Source organism: Hippoglossus hippoglossus, chromosome 12, assembly GCF_009819705.1.
Source record: "Hippoglossus hippoglossus isolate fHipHip1 chromosome 12, fHipHip1.pri, whole genome shotgun sequence".
In the NCBI taxonomy this organism is placed as follows: domain Eukaryota; kingdom Metazoa; phylum Chordata; class Actinopteri; order Pleuronectiformes; family Pleuronectidae; genus Hippoglossus; species Hippoglossus hippoglossus.
This window is the reverse complement of record NC_047162.1, coordinates 8480987-8501670: the sequence shown is the minus strand read 5'-3', so window position 1 is coordinate 8501670 and position 20684 is coordinate 8480987. Positions and strand designations below refer to the sequence as shown.

The 20684-nt window shown below is 42.4% G+C and overlaps 1 protein-coding gene across 9 annotated transcripts in view; it reads right to left on the bottom strand.

The window, feature by feature from the left end:
• Positions 1-2336: 2336 nt before the first annotated feature.
• Positions 2337-20684, bottom strand: part of LOC117771523 (probable E3 ubiquitin-protein ligase HERC1) — a 40341-nt gene continuing 21993 nt past the window's right edge. For 4 of the 9 annotated variants that reach the window (XM_034601980.1, XM_034601984.1, XM_034601982.1 and 1 more), the window contains exons 42-80: positions 20270-20439; positions 19474-19557; positions 18509-18695; positions 18266-18417; positions 17975-18174; positions 17452-17711; positions 16872-16924; positions 16589-16786; positions 15614-15779; positions 15275-15518; positions 14419-14647; positions 14027-14304; positions 13271-13398; positions 12981-13108; positions 12590-12817; positions 12145-12272; positions 11764-11963; positions 11411-11525; positions 11140-11268; positions 10957-11055; positions 10324-10497; positions 9907-10191; positions 9765-9830; positions 9049-9174; positions 8808-8946; positions 8433-8614; positions 8161-8316; positions 7918-8040; positions 7569-7671; positions 6963-7132; positions 6724-6862; positions 6455-6624; positions 6092-6261; positions 5504-5669; positions 5339-5415; positions 4982-5234; positions 4662-4814; positions 2952-3257; positions 2687-2872 (exon numbers count right to left, since the gene is read on the bottom strand). In XM_034601980.1, the coding sequence (XP_034457871.1) occupies positions 2687-2872; positions 2952-3257; positions 4662-4814; positions 4982-5234; positions 5339-5415; positions 5504-5669; positions 6092-6261; positions 6455-6624; positions 6724-6862; positions 6963-7132; positions 7569-7671; positions 7918-8040; positions 8161-8316; positions 8433-8614; positions 8808-8946; positions 9049-9174; positions 9765-9830; positions 9907-10191; positions 10324-10497; positions 10957-11055; positions 11140-11268; positions 11411-11525; positions 11764-11963; positions 12145-12272; positions 12590-12817; positions 12981-13108; positions 13271-13398; positions 14027-14304; positions 14419-14647; positions 15275-15518; positions 15614-15779; positions 16589-16786; positions 16872-16924; positions 17452-17711; positions 17975-18174; positions 18266-18417; positions 18509-18695; positions 19474-19557; positions 20270-20439 (6520 nt within the window). Of the gene's footprint in view, positions 2873-2951; positions 3258-4661; positions 4815-4981; positions 5235-5338; positions 5416-5503; positions 5670-6091; positions 6262-6454; positions 6625-6723; positions 6863-6962; positions 7133-7568; positions 7672-7917; positions 8041-8160; positions 8317-8432; positions 8615-8807; positions 8947-9048; positions 9175-9764; positions 9831-9906; positions 10192-10323; positions 10498-10956; positions 11056-11139; positions 11269-11410; positions 11526-11763; positions 11964-12144; positions 12273-12589; positions 12818-12980; positions 13109-13270; positions 13399-14026; positions 14305-14418; positions 14648-15274; positions 15519-15613; positions 15780-16588; positions 16787-16871; positions 16925-17451; positions 17712-17974; positions 18175-18265; positions 18418-18508; positions 18696-19473; positions 19558-20269; positions 20440-20684 lie in introns of all 9 variants that reach the window. The other 5 variants (XM_034601986.1, XM_034601987.1, XM_034601979.1 and 2 more) reach the window with 4 other exon arrangements.

Here is a 20684-nt window from a genome sequence, read left to right as displayed (position 1 = left end):
TAATAGGACTGGGTACCATTCTATTTTCTATATTCTTCACTTATTTTTTATGTAAAGCTGAATTTCAGATGTTGAAAATGTGTTATAAGAAGAAATGCCTGACGATGACACTGTGGTAGATGCAGAGTGGATTAACAGAGATTCCTGAATTGCATGCTCAGTAATTAGATTCATTGTGCGTATGAAAGTATGTCTGGGCAGAGCTCATATTCACTGTGAACGGACGCATGCTGCACAGCTACCGCAGCAGTTCAGCTCCCATGCAATGTGTTAAATAATGATGTCTCCGCAGGGCGGCTTTAATTCATGTGGCTCACTTAATAACAAACATGTCATTTCTCAGAGAGCGCTCGACATGATGCAGGTCACCGATTGGCCAGAAGTCCTGCACGCTCGGCCTCCCAGTTTCATTTCTGAGATTTGCAATGGGTGAAAAAGTTGTTGAAATGAAGAGAAACCCACGTGTCCCTTTTAAAATGGAGCAAAGAGGTTGTTTTTTTTCTGAATTGCACCTTGGCTGAAACAAACATAGGTGGCCTAGTTAGAGCGGTGACACGCGAGCAGCACAAATGATTTCATGGTGCAAACTGAGACCAGCTGCACTTATTTTGGCATCGACTGGACACAGAGATTCATGCGTCAGTGTTAAAGGTGTGTTATTGGAGTAATGTGACCACACACACACTGTTTGACAAACAGTGTGTTGTCGTCTATTTGTACAGATCAAATGAGCTGAACTGGAGAAACAGGGCGACAGAGATTATCTGACAGGGAAATGCATTGTCAACTATACAGGATCTGTGTGTGTGTGTGTGTGTGTGTGTGTGTGTGTTGATGCTCTCTTGAACTTGTGTGCAGTGGACCATCGATGCCCATTGACCATGCTGCCCTCCTGAGGGAATAGGAAGTATTACATATTCATAAGGAGGTCTGCTCACGATTGGACAAAGAAAACTAAAGCTGGTCTTATGGTAACAGTCACAATCACGATGTCACAAAGGTTTTACATCTGCAGGACCTTTACCCACAATAAGATATCAAATTTAAGACTTTAAGAGTGTTGAAGTGATTTATTTTCTGAATGAGAGAAAATCCTGTGAGATGAATTGGAAACTACAGACAGAAGATTTGCTGATTCAGGTGCAGGGAGGAGTTCTGTTTCAAAATAAGCTGCAATTTATTCCTATTGTTAAAACCTTATTATGCGTCTGTGCTATCTTTCAAACTCATTTCATCCACACAGTGGCGTATCTGGGATTTCTCTCGACCAGGGGCTATAAAGGGGCCACAATTTAACATCCGTGCACAATCCCCGATTCAATAAAATGCCCATTTAAATTATTCCCATTTACTGTTAGCCCTACAGCTCTGAGCAAAGCCACACATTATTGAATATATGCATTCAATACAAATTGTCCTATTTATTGTTAATATTGTTAATAAGTGTCTATTTAATTAAAAATAAAAGGCAACTGACAGGACCCCCCCAGGACAGGATTTTTTTTTTGGTCAATCTTTGCCTCCTCTATGATTGTGTGCTCTTGTCAAACTGATGGATGGATGTTGTATTTATATACCTGGCGAGGCCTCTACATGAAGAAGCCTCCCTCTCTCAGCTGCAGGGCTGCTGACTGCAGGTCGAATCGAGCCCTTATTGGTCGACGCCACCGCTCACGGGGGAAACAGATGGGTAATAAGGTCACAGCAGACGCACCTCTCACCGGCAGACAAATTGCAGACTCAACAGCGCTGCTGACTCAGGACAACACTGGACTCGGGGGAGCTGCATTAGGATCCTTGCTTTGTAACAAGGACAGCTGTTGATTTGTGTGTGTGGAGCGTAGCCATACATTGAAATGTCATAAAAAAGCCCAAAAGGCCCAGAAAACCTTTTTATTCTCAATCAGCGTCTTACTACAAATTATTTCTTCCACATGATATATTAATCTATTTGTGTTCATTCATCTGTGCTCTTATCACTGGTTTGAAACTGGTTGGGGCTCTGGTGCCATGTTCTTCCATGCACCAATCGGGATTTAGTAGCATCAGTCGGATCCTGTTGCCAGGCGCTCTCCAGGGAAGGCAGATTCCTTCTTGACTGAGCAAATCAGTAAAAATACCAATAGAGATCGTTCCTCTAATATTAAATTTGACTGGATTATTTGGTCCCAACTATTTCATATCATAGGCTTTAAAGCTGGAGAAACACTGGAGCAATATACTGCATCCTTCTGGTAACCTTGCTTACAAACAGAAAGGGGGGAACACATGACTTTCTTGTTGGAGGCAGTAACTACTCATTTGGATGCCGAAATTTCGACCACAGTACAACAACATCCTTATTTAAACACTCTTTATTTTACAATAACACTGTCTATGTTTGGCAGCTCATTAAATTATTACATATTTTCAAACAAACAGGCACATTAACTCCTTTATTGTGGCTTAGTCGCCTATATTTTTGAAATCTTACTCCGGATCCCTGTAGTTTTGATTCAGAGTAAGCCCCGTGATAATTACACCTTTCACAGTCGTAAAATCAGAACTACACACATCTTGAAACCAACGGACATATAAACAGTACACTACCGTACAGGTTTGGCCAATAAAACTCTGTGTTCAGTGCATAATGTGCATGGCATCGGAGAAGATACATTCATCGCCATGTGAGCCGCAGCTTTCTGCCTCAGTCCTCGGTGTCGGAGCTGTCCACTGGGTCCGTGTTGTGGGTCAGCATGTAGTTGTCCATGTCGATGGAGGGGCAGTTGTGGATGGAGTAACGCAGACGCTCGGCGAGAATGGCCTGACTCGTGTACGGGGGCAGGCGGAGCAGGAAGAAGCAGGTCTGAGCCGTAGGGAGGCCGTTGACGGGCTGGAGGAGATAAGGAGGAATTTATTTTAGTATTTATTCTGATAAACAGGCTTGTTACTTTCTTTAGCAGTGACCTTACCCTGTCAACCTTGATGATCTGGAACTTCTGGGCGATATCGGCCGGGTTGGACGGCAACCTGGACCTGCCAGAGACGAAGCGGAGGAACAGCACCCTCTCCTCGTTGGTGAACTCCTCCAAGCTCTTCCAGAACCAGCCAACGAGCTCGTGGCTGTCGGTGATGTCACGGTAGCGCACCAGCTTCTTCAGCATCTCAACGGAGACCTCGGGCAGGCCGCAGACCAGCTGTTCCAGCTGCAGCGCCGTGAGCAGGGAGAGGAGGGGCACGGGGATGATGGTGGACATGCCCTCTCTGACAGCGGCCACCTGCACACGACAGAGCGGCTTTGATTCTTCATCCACCGAGATGAAAGCAGCAACAACACGGACAACAAACAGGAGCAACTGTGTGGTGAGCGCTAATGGAAACTGGTGGCAGTGAATGTACTGTCTGTACTATTATACTGCCTGTGTGGACATTTCCTGTTTGGTGAATTTAGGGCTATTATTATTATTGTTTTAAAACACACACTCTCACTCTGTTTATTTGCTGAGGGTTTAAGATATTTAAGACAACTTTCCTCAGTTAAGTTACAGGAGACAAATGTTCATATTTAGTTTGATGATTTTAATTTGGGTTATTGAAAAGGCTCTAATGCTCCGAAAACAAATCCCGTTTCACTTTTCTCTTACTGTCCATTACTGCAGCTCCTCTTTTCCGCCTCTGTCTGAAACACTTGGTTTTAGCTCCTGTCTCTTTTACGTGTGACTGGTCAACCACTTCCAGCTCATGTAGGAAAAGTCGGCCTCCACTCTTACTATACCTGGCTTTGTTAGAGGTGTTAGAGGCAGACTAGCTGCTAGGCCAGACATATGCAAACGTGAGGCACTGTGCTGTCATGTGAAGTATCGGCTGGACTCCTGACGAGGTGTTTCATGAGCTCCAGGATCAGTGTTTTCTGTTGGCGAGCTCCCTTTACTGTGGTCTTTTGGGCTTTTTAACTTTGCAGAACATGCTAGAGGAAAGAAAAACTGAAAAAGCATTTTAATTTATCAAAAAATATGTATGAAATGAAATAATAAATGTATATAAAAGATATACAAAAATATAAAAAATAACCAACATATTTCCTCAGAACCCAATCTGCAATCAAAGATAAACTAAGATATTCATATTTCACACTGTCTTTGTCGGTTCATATTTTAGTAATAAATATTAAGATTTTTTATTTAAAAATGACTTAAACAATGAATTGATTATCAAAATTCTTGACTGACTGGTGTATTTGTCAATTAACTGATATCAAGCTCTTCATCCCAGTAAAAACAGGATGATTATAATTTAGTTTTCTGCATTTTGAGTAAACAGGTGAATGTCCCAGTTACACTGAATTCAGACGTCTCACCCTCATTAGTTTCATCAGTATAAACAAACTGCAGGTGCATATGCATGGAAACATACTGTCCATCAATAGGCTGGCTCACTGGTTTGCTGCTGGTCAGTTGTTTTGACTGCTGCTTTTGACCTTGAGAGTCAAAGCCATGGGGGGTTGAAGGGAGAGCTACTGACACATGCTGTAGACTTAGTTAATTACTTTTGTGTATCTTACAGATATCAGTATTCCCTAATGTGTAAATATGTAGAAGATTTCATGCAGATTATAGGCTGATCCTTTTACCAGCTCTGCTAAATACACCCAAGTGATTCTTCGACACCCCAGCCCTTCAAACCTGTGAATCCATCTCATGCAGTCTGTAGTCCAGAGCTCTCTCCACATATTCAGTCTTGTTGGCAAAGGTGAGGGATATGTTTTGACCCCCAGGAACCACAGGTACCAGCCTTCCATCAGCACTGTGGGCCATGAACGAGTCCAGTGGGATCATCTTCAGACAGCAGGCGATGCCGGGCGGAAGGAAGGATACAAACAGATAAAGAGAGGGGGTTGAGGAAGAAGAGATTAAAATGTCACTTAAATGTCCGTAGGCTTGGAAAGTTGAAGATATACAGGAATAGTAATAAACTCAATAAGTCAAATAGCTTAACATCTCACCACATGGAAATTATCCTCCGTGATTCCACTGTTTTCTAGATGAAGGATGCCTTGGAGGGTGCGGTAGGTGAGCAGGTCGACCTCCTCAAGGTCAGGCCCTCCCAGTGGCATTGAGCAGAGCTGTTTCCACACCAATGGAGCCAGATGCAAGTCCAGAGGCTTCTTGGTGCGAATGGCCACGGCCATGAGGATTCCCAGGAAGCGGAACTGGACCATGTTTTCCTCTGATAGTGCTGCCGGATTCAACAGGAACCTGGAAGGACACACACAGGTCAAGATCATGTTTTAAAGTTTGATGGTCTGTTGTACTTTAAGGATGTAGTTCTGCTTTATCCAATGAAGAAACACTATAAGCACCTGTCAGTGTTACTGCCCACATCTGCAAAGCTGTTGGGAGTATGAATCAGGAGATCCACCACACCCGCCTGCAACTCCTGGTGAAAACATAGTCAACACTTTTTACATAAACTAGAATATTCACACTGCATTACAGTATGCTCTCTCTGTGTGTTTCCATCCTACCTGGCACATCTCAGTGATGGTGTCGTCAAACACTCCTCCCGCATCATCGGCTCCCTCTCCAACCAGCTTGACCTTCCAGGCTCGTGACGGCAGCCGAAGCTCCAGAGGGTTTAAGCCCACGACTTGTTTAGCGATCTGCACGAAGATGGGCTTACTGGAGCGACCTCTGTGGAGTCGAGCGTAAGAGAAGGGACATCAATCTTCAATTACTAACAGATGTAACAACATGGCTGCCTTCAAAGGGCGCTTTAAGGATAACTTGCGAGGAAAACATCAAATGAGGCAGATAAATGTCAGTGATACCTTTTCAGTAATACCTCTTTTACACCGAAATTAGCTGGTTTTGAAATTTCAAATTAGTGCGTTCACCTGGTTGTCATGGTTTCTGATTGTATGCATTACATTTTCAGACAAAAGTCAGATGTAAGTGGGTGTTAGTGGGTTTTATGACCAGTGGAAAAGGGGCTTAATAACAGCTACAGCAAGTTGTTATGGCCCCCTCCTTCCTTTCCATCAGCTGTTTTTCCACCGTACAGACAGATGTGTGTCTTCCGGGGTCAACTGGCTGAATATAATGGTCACCTTTACCTTGTGGAAATCCGTTTCACAGTGATCTGTGGCCCATACGTTTTGCCCTGGGTCATTGTTTTGCCGATGCAGCGCACGAGAGGCAGAGTGTTGACCTTGGGGGACAGGAGACCTCGGAGCTCGCCCCGGATGATGGCTGTCGTCCCTGAACTGTAGCGTGAAGTGGACACCTGAAGAGAGGCAAGGACAGGTGATAAAATAAGACGAGGTGAATGAGGCGCCACACTGACAGAATGACAGTGTGGAGGAAATAAGATTAACAAGCAAGAGGTATTTTACTACCAGTAAGAATTTGATGATTTTTTTTCCTTTACATTTGTTCTTTTAATGTATTAAAAGGCAGAAAATAGGATAAATTATTACTCGATTTTTGGAGTCCAGGTTGAGCAGCCTCCAGGACTTGTACATAAGATCAGAAAAGTGGTAGAGGACCCTGAGACGCATGCTAAGGACATCAGGGCTGCAGTCTTTCAGGGTGTTGTACTGAGGAGGGACTGACTGGGGAAGGCCAAGCTGGAAATTTCCAGAGCCACCTGGAGATGAAGTAAAAAAAAAAAAAGAAGTTCCATGTGCATCCTCTCTCAGGGCTCATTAATTCAATACTTGTTTACAGATAATGCAGGTCTGTGTACCTGAGTTTATCGTCGAGGTAGAGGGGGTGGTCCATGCTGAGCTGTGGCAGCGGCCAGCAGAGACCTGTTTGATGTTCTTCCCCTGCAGGGCTGTTATGAGTGTGGGCTCTTTCACTTGGTTGGCGTGTCCAAGACCAAGCTGGAAGGCAAACATGAAAGACAACAGTGCAGTCTTTAGAGAGCTTGTGATGTGCAATGAAATCAAAGTGTATACATTTATTTCTGATTGTGTCGGTTACCTGTCCCTCACTGTTGCAGCCCCAGGCGTAGACGTCTCCAGTGGAGGACAGAGCGAGGACGTGCTCACATCCCACAGCAATGTCTTCTATGAAGAGCCCCTCCAGTGACGGCACCACCTGAGGGCAGGATTTGTTCTTCAGCATGGAGTCCGGCAGTCCGATCAGACGCTCTGAAGAACAAACAGGAGGAAGACAAGGAACGCATTATTTTAAAAATACACTAAAAAGGTTTTATACTTTTTCTGCGTACAGATTTCAAGTTGTTGAAGTTACAACATTACCTGCATGTCAACAAATTACATACTAGTTAAGTATACTTCATAAAATGTTGCATGCTATGACATATTAGCCACAACCCAAAGACCCAAGAATTAAATACGTTTTTAATTACTAAAATACTCAAAATTGAAAAGTGCTGGCTAAGGTCATTTTTGAAGTAAATAAAGAATTCAATAGTTTCTAATCAAATAATTTGCAATTTAAAAAGTTCAGTTTTTCAACAATTATATTACATTGTAGATATTTAAGTAAACGCTTTATTTTTCCCCTTTTTACTGATGAAAACTCTCAAAAATTCTTAAATTCCAGTTCCACACGGAGATGTACCTTGTCCAAAGGTGTAAACATGTCCGTCACAGGCCAACGCCACAGAAAACTGAGTTCCACAAATGACCTTCTTAATTCCCTTGTTGCACAGCTGCTCCACTTTCTGAAAATAGGAACAACCAGACACAGTATTTCATCGACAATGCACTATAGCTCCTATCACCTGTAAATGCATGAAGAAAAGCATTGGATTAAAATAAATTAACTGTTAAAGCAATGGATATGAAAGAAGATAAGTATGTGTCATGTAATTCTCACAACTATCTCCAGGGAAATAACCAGGTTACATGAACAATGTTTTTTGTTGTTTGAGGATCCTGTGTTTGAGTCTTATACACCATTAACTTACCTGTGGGTAGTACTTCGCTGTAGAAGAACCGGTACCTAATTTGCCGTAATCTCCATCTCCAAATGCCCACACAACCATACCATCGAGGGACAGCACCAGAGTGTGGTTGAGTCCACATGACACCTGAGAAACATCAACAAGTTTAATTTGTTTGATGACAGCATGACCTTTTTTTCACTCTGGAAACAACAATATCAAAAAATCACACTTTTAATAATAAAAAATCATGCGTCTATTATTTACCTGCCCCACATGATATCCCTCTAGCGCTGCCACTCGTTCGGGCAGCATCTTGTTGGATGTTGACCTCTGACCCAGACGGCCAGATTCACCGCTGCCAAAGGTGAACAGCTTCCCATCTGCTGTTACCACAGCAGAGTGCCGGAACCCGCAAGCAAGCTAAGGAGAGAAAGAAAAACAATATCAAAATTCTTAAATTATTGATTCTTACACTGACCCCCATGATGCTTCTACCTCTACAGTATAAAAAAGACAAAAGTATCCAATGGCTCTACCTGTACGACCTCTTCTCCCTGTAAGGCCTCTATCTGTTTGGGTCTCCTCTGCCTTTCGCTGTTGCCGTGACCCAGTTTGCCGAAATCTCCGTCTCCCCAACTGAACACCTCCCCGGTCTCGGTCAGGGCCATGGAGTGGCCATCGGACCCACAAGACGTCGCCAGCTGAGTCACCACATACCCTGGTCACAAATCAATAAGTCAGTAAAGATCAACTTAAGAAGATGATAATGAATGGAAGCTACCAAATGTAACTGCAATTCAAATATTTTTTTGTCCTTTCTCTTGTGAATAAAATGCTGTCTGAGGGAATATGAACATCTAAAAGCAGACCAGCTCAGACTTGGGTTCTTTGGCTCTTGATGAATAGTGTACCTTGAAAAGCAAATATAATAGTGGGGACATAGAGATCATCAGAATTCCCCTGGCCCAGTCTGCCATATTGTCCTTCTCCGACAGCTAACACAGTCCCATTGGACTGTAAAAGGAAGGTACAGTTCTGTCCACACACAACCTGGATGACAGTGAAAGGCAGACACAAAAGGAGAAAGAAACGTTATTATTAAACCACAGCGATGAAGGACAGAGTCTGTGTCCTGAGAGAAAAAGTTGTTACCTGTTGTGTCTGTGCCAGAGTCGGTGCAAGAGTTGGCATCATGAGGTTGTTTCCCATCCCTGCCAACTGTCCGTAACGTCCGTTCCCCCACAGGTAGACCTCAGTCTTTCCTCCTTGTTGCCAGTCCTAAGAAACACAGCAGGTAAAATGGAAATTAAAATACGACTGTACCTAAAAGAAAATACTAGTTCATTGTGCAACTATTTAAAAGAGCTATATGTATGTTTTCTCTGTTGCTGAAAGAGGTCTATTTCTTGATTGCAAGAGGGTATAAAACGTCGCAGCAGGGGACTATGGGAGTTGTTGTCTTCACCATCATTGTCAATAAAAATCTACCTGAAGTGACGCAGACGAAAAATGATGTTCACGGATGAGGTCATGTATTAAAGTTTTATTCACATTACGCAGCAAATGGAAGAGAATTATTGCGATCCACTATGAGGGACCAATGCAAACCAAGTCAAGTGAAAGGAACTTGCACTGGAAGTTATAGCAGAGACGGGTAAAGTGGATATGACACTATAAAAGGTTTAGGTGTAAAAAATAAAATGCCCTGTTACCTTGTATAAAACCTTTTCTCTGGTTTGAACATGGAATCATTTTGGGTTATGTAAGTACATAAGTCAACAAAATATATAACGTAGGTCTAGTTGTTTTTAGACATTTTAATGAAGAGTTGTCACATATTCCTTCTATACACATGACTAAGCTGTTACCTCTGGTCTGGTGGTCGCCCAAGACATCAGCTGCTCATCCATCCTGAAGCTCCACTTGCTGTTGTCCTAAAAGACAGACAAGAGTCTCAATAGGTTTCTACACTGGGAAAACAACAGCACAAAGAGGTTTGTCTCTACTCACCAGTGCGGTGATAATTTCACTGTCTTCCTCCTCCTGAAACTCTGACACAATGAAGGATTCTGGGAAAGCAGTACCGCTAGCGATAGCCTCAGCGCTGCGGATGGTGGTGGCGTAGGTGGCGAGCCAGCTCCACTCTGAGGGGCAGGAGTTGGCGTCAGTGCCGCTGTGGTGTGGAGGGCGTGGGAAGCGGCACAGGTGTTTCTCCAAGGACAAGCCGACAGTCAGGGAGGCCAGGCTCTGAAGGAAGGCACTGTGGACGAGCTGGTCACCTGCTGCCACGTGGGTCTGTGGTGATGGAAGGAAAAGGAAATAAGTCCCAGCTGAAGCTCACATGGACACAAACATACAGTAGTGACATTTGTTTGTTTTGCTGATAGGGATATTAACAAGCCCAGAAAATGAAGTTTAATTAATGACCCGCTCATGGTTGTACTGCTCCTGTAACAGCAACGGCAGCCTCTCCAGAAACACAGCCAAACAAGGCGCCCGATTTAGACCCAGGATGTTCTGGCTTCTGAGAACCATACGGCAGGAAGGTAGCACGTGATTCTGACTCATCCAGTCGGGGGTGCAGCAGATCAACAAAACATCCTGCGAATGAAACAGGAAAGAGAAAGCCACTTTTTTAATAGATAATGGACTAATACATAAAAGTCAGATTCATAAAAACAAAACTTCAGTATCGAGTAGTATGAAGAAAACTGAGACTGGCTACCTTTGGCTAATAGTTCAGCATTGAGGAAAATAAACTTATTTGCTTTGTCAAGATTGAATGATACTACAATACTACTCTCGTACTAAATATGAAGTCAGAGCCAGAAGATGGTTAGCTTAGCATTTAGACAGAAACAGGGGGAAAGAGTTAACCTTGATCTATCCAAATACTAAGTATCTTAATCTCTATAGCTGACTGACTTAAGCATAAATGACCCACTTTTAGCTGTAAATCACATAAATGGACTGATGAGAATAGAATCAAACCTCTTATGTAAATGTCTGTAAAACAAGTATGTTGAACTATTCCTGTAGGTTTGGAGTGATCCAAATTACCTTTGATCTCCCAAAGCAGGCAGCGATACCCAAGCTTGGTATCCAGGTCGTACTCACAACTGAACCCAATCCTGTTACAGTTTGTAAAACTGAACCATCCTGAAAGACACACAGAGGAAGTCAAATTCTGAAATAAAACTTCAGCTAAGAAATTGGCAGAGGCAGAAAATACTGTTTTCTGACCTGTAAGGACCAGATGTTGAGCAGTCCCCCGATCCCGCCAGAAACCAGAGTCAGTCCACTGGAGCAAAATGAGAGGGACTTCACTGCTGTGATGTGGCCATGAAGTACAAACACAGACTTTGCACTGTCCTGCAGAAAAAAGGAACAGAAACAGGTGATTTCATGAGCTAAAACTATAAAATCGAGATAAAACTATGAATAACATGGTATTTTCATATAATTTCATAATATTAGTAGAACTAGGTCAGTAAAAGGAGCTCTGAAAACTAACCTTGACATCATTGTCTTTTTCTTTGACTTGAGGGTTGTTCAGTAGGTTGTACAAAGACACACCAGTGCCCCCCTGTGGCAGTGTCCAGACATACACAGATCCATTCTGACAACCTCTGTAGAAGGATGGAGATAAAAACAGAATTGACGACAATAATCACATATAATAAAATGAACAATCCTTCATGCAACTATTATTAGATATTGTCAGGTTTTCACAAATGTTTTGCACATCTTTCTCTAAAACAGTTTTTTGGAAGTGGGGTTGTTTTTGTTTGGGATTTTTTGGTGATTGACTAAAAAATACGGCAGAATAATCCGAGACCAAATGAAGAATGTGTTATTTAAACTCACGCAGCCATCATGAGCCTGGGTTCAGGTGCTCTGCCAGCGAGTGGGCACCACTCGGCGATGTTAACGGTGCTGCTGTGAATGAGGGAGTGCAGGGTCACCCAGGTTCCACCAGAGTTTCCCAGTATCTTTGTCACCTCCGACCTTCCCAAACAGAGCAGCAAGTGACCGGTGGGGTCCCATTTGAGAGAAGTCACACTGTCCTGCAGAGTGAAGGGGGGTGGAGAGGATCAGTAAGAACAAATAGCATGGGACATAATACTATTTAGACAACAGAGTGACAGATGCATTTGCGGTGAAGTACATGCAGTTGTTTGTCTCTCTTGTAGCACTCTTAAGCATTGCAGAGTACAAATTGGTATAGTATTAATCTTGGAGACAAACCTGGAAGACAGACAGAACTACTGGCTGCTCATTCACAAAGGTCTCAGTCGTGGCCAGAAGGATCTTTCCATTGGGATATCCCACTGCAAATGGCTTGTCCTCACTGTGCCAGGCCACACATTGAGGAGCTACAAGGAAGGAGGAGCACAGAAGAGGAATCTTTTACACTAATGGATATATATTGTGTAGAAACACACTTTCTTGCCAAGACGAGGAAATTGATACCACACTAAAAAAAAAATGTAATTAGCGGAGAATACTGTTTAACATTTAGAATATGTTCAAAATCAATTTTAAATCTTTTCTGAATCTCGCATAATGTAATGTTTCCCTTTATATTTACATTAAGTGCATGTGATGCGAGTATTTTCATGAAAAACACCTTATTTTATTTGAATAAGTATGTAATAGTGTGTAATAACAGTGTTTATAGCAGCTTCCTCACCCTCCTTCCTGTGGCAGTGGCTGAGTTCAGTGCTCTTCACTTGCAGCTCCATTTCCTGCATCGTGATCTGGAGCCAGCAGAGGGACCCGTCCAGCCGACCCACCAACAGGCTTTCAGCAGGTCTATTCTTACCACCCACCGGCTGCTCAAGAACCCACAGGCTGTAGGTCTGAGCCCAGCAAAGGGCCGTGACCCGGGACACTTGAGCCTCCACGTGACAGTGAGAGCCTGCACAGTGAAAGGAAATATTCAGGTTGCAGCAAGTACGGTTTTAAATATTATGTAGGTGCATGTGGAAAAGTAATTTCTGAGAAATAGTTATTCAAAACAGTTGTTTTTAAGTGTTTTGAAACATGATTTATCTTAGATTTCATTGATATGTTAAACCCACCCTTGATGGTCATGATGTTGATCTGTTTGTTTTCAAGTGAAGCCAAGAAGTTTCCTTCTGTGCTCCAGTAGACAGGAGACATGTGATGGCATCTACCAGGCGTCTCACTGTTTGATCTGTCTGTCTTACTGCAGAAAGACAATAATAATAATACAATTTAATAGAGTCTAAAATGTATGTCTTTCTGTGTAAGAATATTAGACTTTCTTATTTAAATATTTTGCCTACAAATAAAAGGGCTTGGGCAGTTGGAGGAATAGATAAACAATAAGGGATCGGGCAGATCTAACCTGGTGATACAGGAGAAGGTGGTCTGTAACTCTGCTGTGTTGTGGCTGATGCTCCACAGCTGCACCACCTTGTCTTGGGAGCATGTGGCCAGCAAATTCTGCTCACTGCTCCAGGAGCAGCTGGCCACCTGAAACAAATGGAGATAATGCAGAGATACTTTTACTACATTTCACTTGATTAGAGTAGGAATGTTCGGCCTGTACCACTAAAATCATCCCTCTCTGTTGTTTTGTAGACTTTATCAAACACATTACTTCAATAGAAAATGTAAGGCCCTGGCTAAAAAATTCTTACATGCTTCTTCAATGAAAAAAAAAAAATAATAACAAAAAGTCTCATCCGGTTATCCTAAAGGAGGAGAGACTGCTCTATAAAACTAAAATGATCCCCTTCCAGTTGTATGCCTCAACCAACAAGTCAAGTTTACATCCATGTCTTTTCAAACTCATGTATGTTGTGAAGACCTAGAGGAACTTTTGTTTTGTTAGGTCACAGTGATCTTGACCTTTGACCGCTAAAATATAATCAGTTCACCCTTGAACACAACTTTTGTCAATTTGAAAAAAATTCCCTCAAGTCGTTCCTGAGATATCGTGTTTACGAGACTAAGACGAACAGACAATCCCAAAACGTCTGTGTCATTGAAAGTCCTGGCCGGAAGTCAACAGAAGCATAAAGCTGTTATTTTAAAGCTCTGTTTTAATGAGGATTGTTGATATAAATTGTACAGAACGGACCAACACAAAGTCCCTCACCTTGTTGTAATGTCCTTCCAGCCTCTTGAGGGGACATTTGCGCAAGTCACCTGCCAGGTCGCTGTATGTTTGGGGACGATTAGGAATGTCCCTTCCTGTGGAGGCCAACAACTGCACCAGCTGCTGCGTTGCCCACTGGCGGTGTTTGCTGGTGAGCCTGGCAGACAGGACACATGCTGCCAACGCATTTGCCAGCTCCAGAGGGCCCACTCTGGCACTAACATGGGGCAAAGGGGAAGGAAGCAAGGACGAAGAAGACACCCCGTGGTTCCCTGCATCTAGGTTAAACAGGCACAAGCAGAGGAGGACAATGAATAACAACCTCACAATATTTCAAACACTAATAAATTAAACATAACAACACAGCTACTTAATAAAAGACACCCTCTCACCATTGGTCTCGTGTTCAGTCCTGTCTGGGCCGTAGCAGTGAACGCCCTTCTCAGTCAGCAGGGACACCAGGCTCTGTGTGACCAGGAAGGTTGGGGGTGTCTGGTCGCTGCAGTCTTTCTGCATCTGGGCTCCCTGTGCTGCAGCTGTTAGACTGGAGTTCGGACAACCTCTCTGCTGTGGATCACCAATGGCCCCGATGTTCACGCCTGTAGCCGCGGCCATTAGGTTCTACAGACAGGCATATTCATATTCAGACAAATGTATTAATCCCCCCGGAGGGAAATTCAAATAAATGAACTCATTAATGAATAAAGAACATAAACTAGCAGCAATATTAGTTAAGTATAAGTAAAATTACGTACATTCACATTTGAGTATTAATTTACTTGCATTTGTATATATTCACAATTAAACTATTCCTTGATAGAAGGATAAATCCAGTATATAGTAATTTAATCATTTATAATATCGGATACTTTGTTGTTTTAATTTCATCTGATAAATTGCCCCTTTTTTTAAATCATAATTATTATTTATTGTATTTTTATAGTTCTATACATCTTTTCTATGCACTTATTGATATCAAAAGCAAATGAGACACTGTGATTTAGAGCTGATATATTATTACAAACTCCATAATAAGTCATTATTATTAATATATCAATATAATATTGATGAAAACTATCATACTGCCAAGCCCTGATAATTATATTATTTGTTTTCGATAATTTTTTTCTTTCAATCAAAAAAACAAAAATATACAAACAAATATTTTTTGAAATTACAAAGGAATAAAAGGAATCCCACCCACAATATCCAGGTACGTCATACACAGTATTTATTAACAGAACTGACCTGAGTGCATATCTCCACTAGCTGTCTGTAAGCAGTAGAGCTATGGGACACCACGCTGCCGATGGCTGAGGTTAGGAAGCTGAGGCAGGTGGAGTTGTTGCGTTCTGATCCCTTCACACCTGACTGTCTGTCCACAGAGGTGTGAGCCCTGCCCCCCGCTGCCAGAGTCATCAAACGCACCAGGATGCGAATATCTGCCAGACCCAAGGACTCTAATCCATTGGACTGGCTGCACACTGAGGCACTGGAGAGGGAGATAAAAGAGGACTCTTGAAACCCCACTGATCACGTGGTGAAATATATATCAACAGGGCCACATTCTGTTCAAACACACTGTACCTAGAGGCGGTCTGAGACAGAGCTCTCATCACCATGCTGTAAGCGAGCAGAATCTGGGCTGTGGAGGTGACTCTTCTAAGAGCTTTCAGGCGATCATGAGAGTCCCTCAGTGACACCGCCTGCTGTCCCAGGCTCAGAGAGGTCTTCTGCTCAACAAGGGCATTCCCTGGTGAGGAAAACAAACACACATCAAACCACAGCTAATTAATTACAGGACAAATCCCTGATATATAAAGCTCACTGACAGTATGAAAACACAATACTTCATCACTGGGACAAATGGGAGTATGTGTGCCTGCTATGATAAATGATTGATGAGTCACTATGCTGCAGTTAATTTGACTGTGGATGGATGCTGCCAACAAGCACAGAGGGAATGTGGGTGTGTGTTACAACAAGTGGGTAAAATGGTTCATTAGAGATGAAGTGAAAGACAAATCAACTGCATCAGGAACCAGAGGGACTGAGTCAATGTGACCTCATGTTCTGTTTGTGATCAGAAATGTAATATTCAGAGATGAGCAGGAATTTTTTATCATAGTCATGGGTGGTTGGTTTGGTGTCACTCTGTCGAGTCATAATATATCTGCAGAAAAAATAACTAGAAAATCAAATAAGGCTCCTTCCCTGTCATTTACATAGGATGTGTCAGCTCCTTTGCATCTGCACTGGGTCAAGTGGATATAAATTAAAGTTGAATAAAGGGTAAAAAAAAATACATTTATATAAATTCAGGTTTACAGGCACAACTAAACATTTAATTAACGTGCCATAATAGCCGGCTGTGAATACGTTACCCATTTGATGTGACTGTGTATGTAGCATGTGTGTTTAATCATAGGTGATGGGTCGAGAATCATATGTCAACGGGTGTGGGCAGATCCGGATTTGACGTGGAGAGAATAGCGGGTAAAGGTTTGGGTATGGAATGGAGCGTTGCAAAGCTGGACCTGTGCAGGACTCTGTCCTCCATACCTTTGGGAGCTCCTGCTCTTGCTGGGTCAGCAGTGCTGTAAACCCGAGCTCCGAGTGGATCTGGTTCAGTGAAGGTTATGGCATCTGGCACCAGCTTCTTCTCAGTCAGCCCCAGGGGTCTCAGCAGGAGGCCAAAGTCCTCCAGTCCTGTCAGCTTCTCTGTGTCACACTCGTCTTGGTGGCTCATTTCCCAATCATCTGAGCAAACAGAAGTGCAATTCATATAATAAACAAATGTATTTAATGACTTATCCTATTTTCAAGTGAAAACGAAATCTCTTACCATCTGAGGTGCTGTCTAGCTGGCCAATCAGATCAGATGTCAGACCTTTAATCCTAAAAGCAAAAGGAGGACAAAACAATGACAAAGTAAAATGGCACTAAGCAGAGCGCATACCTCCACCAAGGCCCAATATTAGGCCTATGAGACCACATTTAAATTAGCACCAAATTACATACTCATAAATATCAGTCTGTTTTTTTTCATCAAGATTCATGAATTATTCTCAAAAAATCTATGAAAATGTGGAAAAACGCTCTATCTCACTATGTTTAAGACAGTGAAAGACAATCCCTGGATCCACCCCCTGATCTGCACCAACCCTCCCAAAATTTCATGGAAATGGGTAAAGTAGTTTCTGCATAATTATGCTATATAATAAACAAACAAAAACATAACCTACATGGTGGAGGTAATAATATGCTGTGAAAACTAACATTCATCAGCAATAAAATCTCAAGATATTTTACAATTTTTGTGAGATTAAGAAAACAGGCTTGAGGCACCATGACAGGTTTCTATGCAATATGTAGTACATGCATCCATTTCCCGCAAAACATAATTTCACATATATCTGCTTCACCTTTCATATTTAGAAGCTGTGTCGCTCAGGTTTGCAGCCAGATACTTTTCCCTGCAGGAGCTGCACAGGAGGTAGAATGGAAAGTTTGAGCCGCACTCCCCTTTGAACCAGACGTCCACGTAGGCCCCGGTGCTGTCGTAGCCCTTTCGTGCAGCACTCTGCCCACAACCCGGGTGGCGCCGCTTTATGTGATTGTTGAACTGCAGCGTGAGGGTGTTGCACAACTCGCACTTCACCATCTGGCTGTGTTCTTCTCCGGCCTAAAATGAGGGTTATACGGTGAGGGGGATGATCATTTTTCTGGTATATGTGCAAGAAACGAATAATGTAAGGACTAGACATACTAGAAAAACATATTAAGTCTAAAAGTAGCTGTTAAGTCCAGTGCAGTTTGTAGGGATGAATACTATATACTACTGAGTGCTGGAAATGAAATGAAATATAATTTCTAATGTGATGTTAGTTACAAGTTAATCTATAATAATATATATATATATAATATATAATAATTTAATTTTGTCACCTCTACTATCTGGAGTGTGTCTCTCTCCAAACTGAAGGTGAGCAGATCCTCATAAGTTTCCTCATGGTATGGGTCGTCCATGTAGCCCAACTCTGTCTCGTCCTCAGCAGAGTACGGATGAAACTCCACCTGCTCCGGCCATTCGCCCACCGCTGTGTGTTGTTGGTACAGCTGCGGGAGGGTGTTGGGTGATGGCAAGTCTGAAAAGATGTGTTTGTTTGTTTGTTTCAGTAAATGATGACTATAATTCAATCAGGTAATAGAAGCAGGAATATGTTTTGTCCTTTTTACAATTTACTAAGTAGTTTTTCTGACCCGCCCTTCGAAACGACGTCCTCTGGGTTGAGCCTGAGCGACGCCGCCGGGCTGGAGGAGGTCTGTTCCTGGTCAGGTGGACGTCCAAGAAGCTCTCCCTCTCTATCCAGTCCAGCCCTGGCAACAGGCTATAAACCGAACAACAAGCAGCCCATGAGCAAACTGATCGTATTCTTACAATTAATTAAAACGTCAAAATGTCATTCTGAAATCTGTGACCTTTCAGTGGACTGACTGGTGGGGCGCTCGGGACACTGCACCGTCTCTGGCCCATCCGAGGACGGGGTCTCAGGAGCTCCCTCGGGTCTCGGTGACTCGGCCGCCAGCTGCTCCTCAGTCAGGGGGTGCTCGAGCATCCAGCTGGCCAACACCTCGATGGTTTGTGAGTCCAAGTCACCAGCTACATCTGGGGGGGGACCACAGGGAAGTTGAACTGTCAGAGTTCAAAAAGAAAGGACGGATCATGGAGTGCTGCGTCGTTACTTCATGTCGGACATCACCACCAGATGATCACGCTACAGTGTAATATTAAAGGTCAGACTGGCACATCTGCTCCGATGATACAGTGTGTGACGAGGGGTGATGTGAAATTTGTGATATGTGAGTGGTGGAAATTCAGTGATGCTAAAGTGGAGTTGAGTGTAAATGTGAAAATATTCATTCACTTACATGCTCATAATACGTATGTGATCTGTGCCATTCGTAAACAAAAAAAAATGCAATAGGTTCACTTTTACCATGTAGTAAAATTGCAAAAAGTTGTGTTAAAGGAACCTCAATTTAGTTTCCTGATGAAAATTTGATGACCATCCAACAAATGACTTTGCTCCAGTAGATTTTTTTTAAAGGAAGAAAAGCAGGATAAAATTTACTTATGGAATCCCCTTTATTAATATGTTTTAAAATGTATAGTAAATATGATTTTGATGCTTTATATTTATGCATTAAAATCAGAAACTAACATGTACTGAAATCTTAGTTAATGTCCACCATGAGTAACAGCATTATATTCATCCTAAAAGTTTGATATGTCCTATCAAAGAAAATGCATTTTTCTCCACACACGTACAAAAATCTTCTTATTACACGGCTGTAGCACACAGTGAAAGACAGATGTTTTAAAATTAGAAAGCACATGAAGCAAAAACGTTTTATGGCATCAGACACACTCCACAAAGCAGTACCTGCTGCCTCCATGGCCCAGTAGATATGTCTCATAGAGAATCCCATTTCTAGCAACCGACTGGTGACAAACATTTGTGTCCGTTCTGGTGGTTGAGGAGAAAAGGAAAAACAGAAAACAAAAGCAAGCACACGGCTACATTTAAAAAAAATTGAAATACATGAAACTGCTGTGGACTTTAGCAGGGAACTAAATTGCTTTTTATTTCATTTATTTTCCTCTATTTATTCTGTTTTATTAGTCTACTGGCAAAGAAAAAACGCTCATATCCTAACTACAGTAAACCTTTTCAATTTAGTTCTGTTAAATTAATAATTGCACCTACCAATCAATTAGCTTGCTAATCATAATGTATCCTAATGTAGTTTAATGAACTTCCCAGAAATGTTCAAAAATAACACCAACATAAGTGACAATGAGAAAACGGTGCCATTCAAGCATGTAAGTGCACATAATTGTGTCATGCATGCAATCCATAGTTGTAATAATAATAAATGTCTAGTTGGCAGAGCAAAGCACATGCTGTTTTGAGCAGCAGATTAAGTTGTGACAAGTAGCTGGACATATAAGTTCATGCAAGAGACAGAGTTTCCAGTGAGTTACCATTGTTTTACTGTTACTCCTGATATTAAAACACCGAAGTCTAGCTTAAGTGTATTCATTTTTCAATTGCATTAATAGCATGTTTGCATATGGAGCCAGCATGGGGAAATGTTTATTGTTGTCTATGTACTACTTTACTTTACTTTGACTTCGTACAGCTCCTCCCACATTAACGTCTCTGCGTCTGTTCTTACCCAGGCTGCTCCTGGCCTGTGTGCTGCAGGGACCTGGTTCCATGAAGCTAGTCTGCTGCTCTGTGAAGGCGTCACAAGAAGCAGAGCTGGCCAGGCTGAAGCAAGGGTGCAGAACGGGGGGAGCACTAACCAGGCCGGTAAGCGTGGGGAACCGAGTTAGTACCATGTGCCTAGAGGGAGCGAACATACAGTATGTACAGTAATAACACAGTGCAGGAGGTATTACATTAACAATCTGAAAACCACAAGGTGAGGTTTAATTAACCTGATTTAAGAAGCTTAAAAGACAGTTATTCAAGCATGTGTTATTGTATTTCAAGGTTTTGCTAAAGCCTGCTAACTCGGAAGGTTTTACAATATGTGTTTTGTATTGTGGGAGCACTTTGGCTAGGAGCTCTTGTCCAAAGTCTCCTCC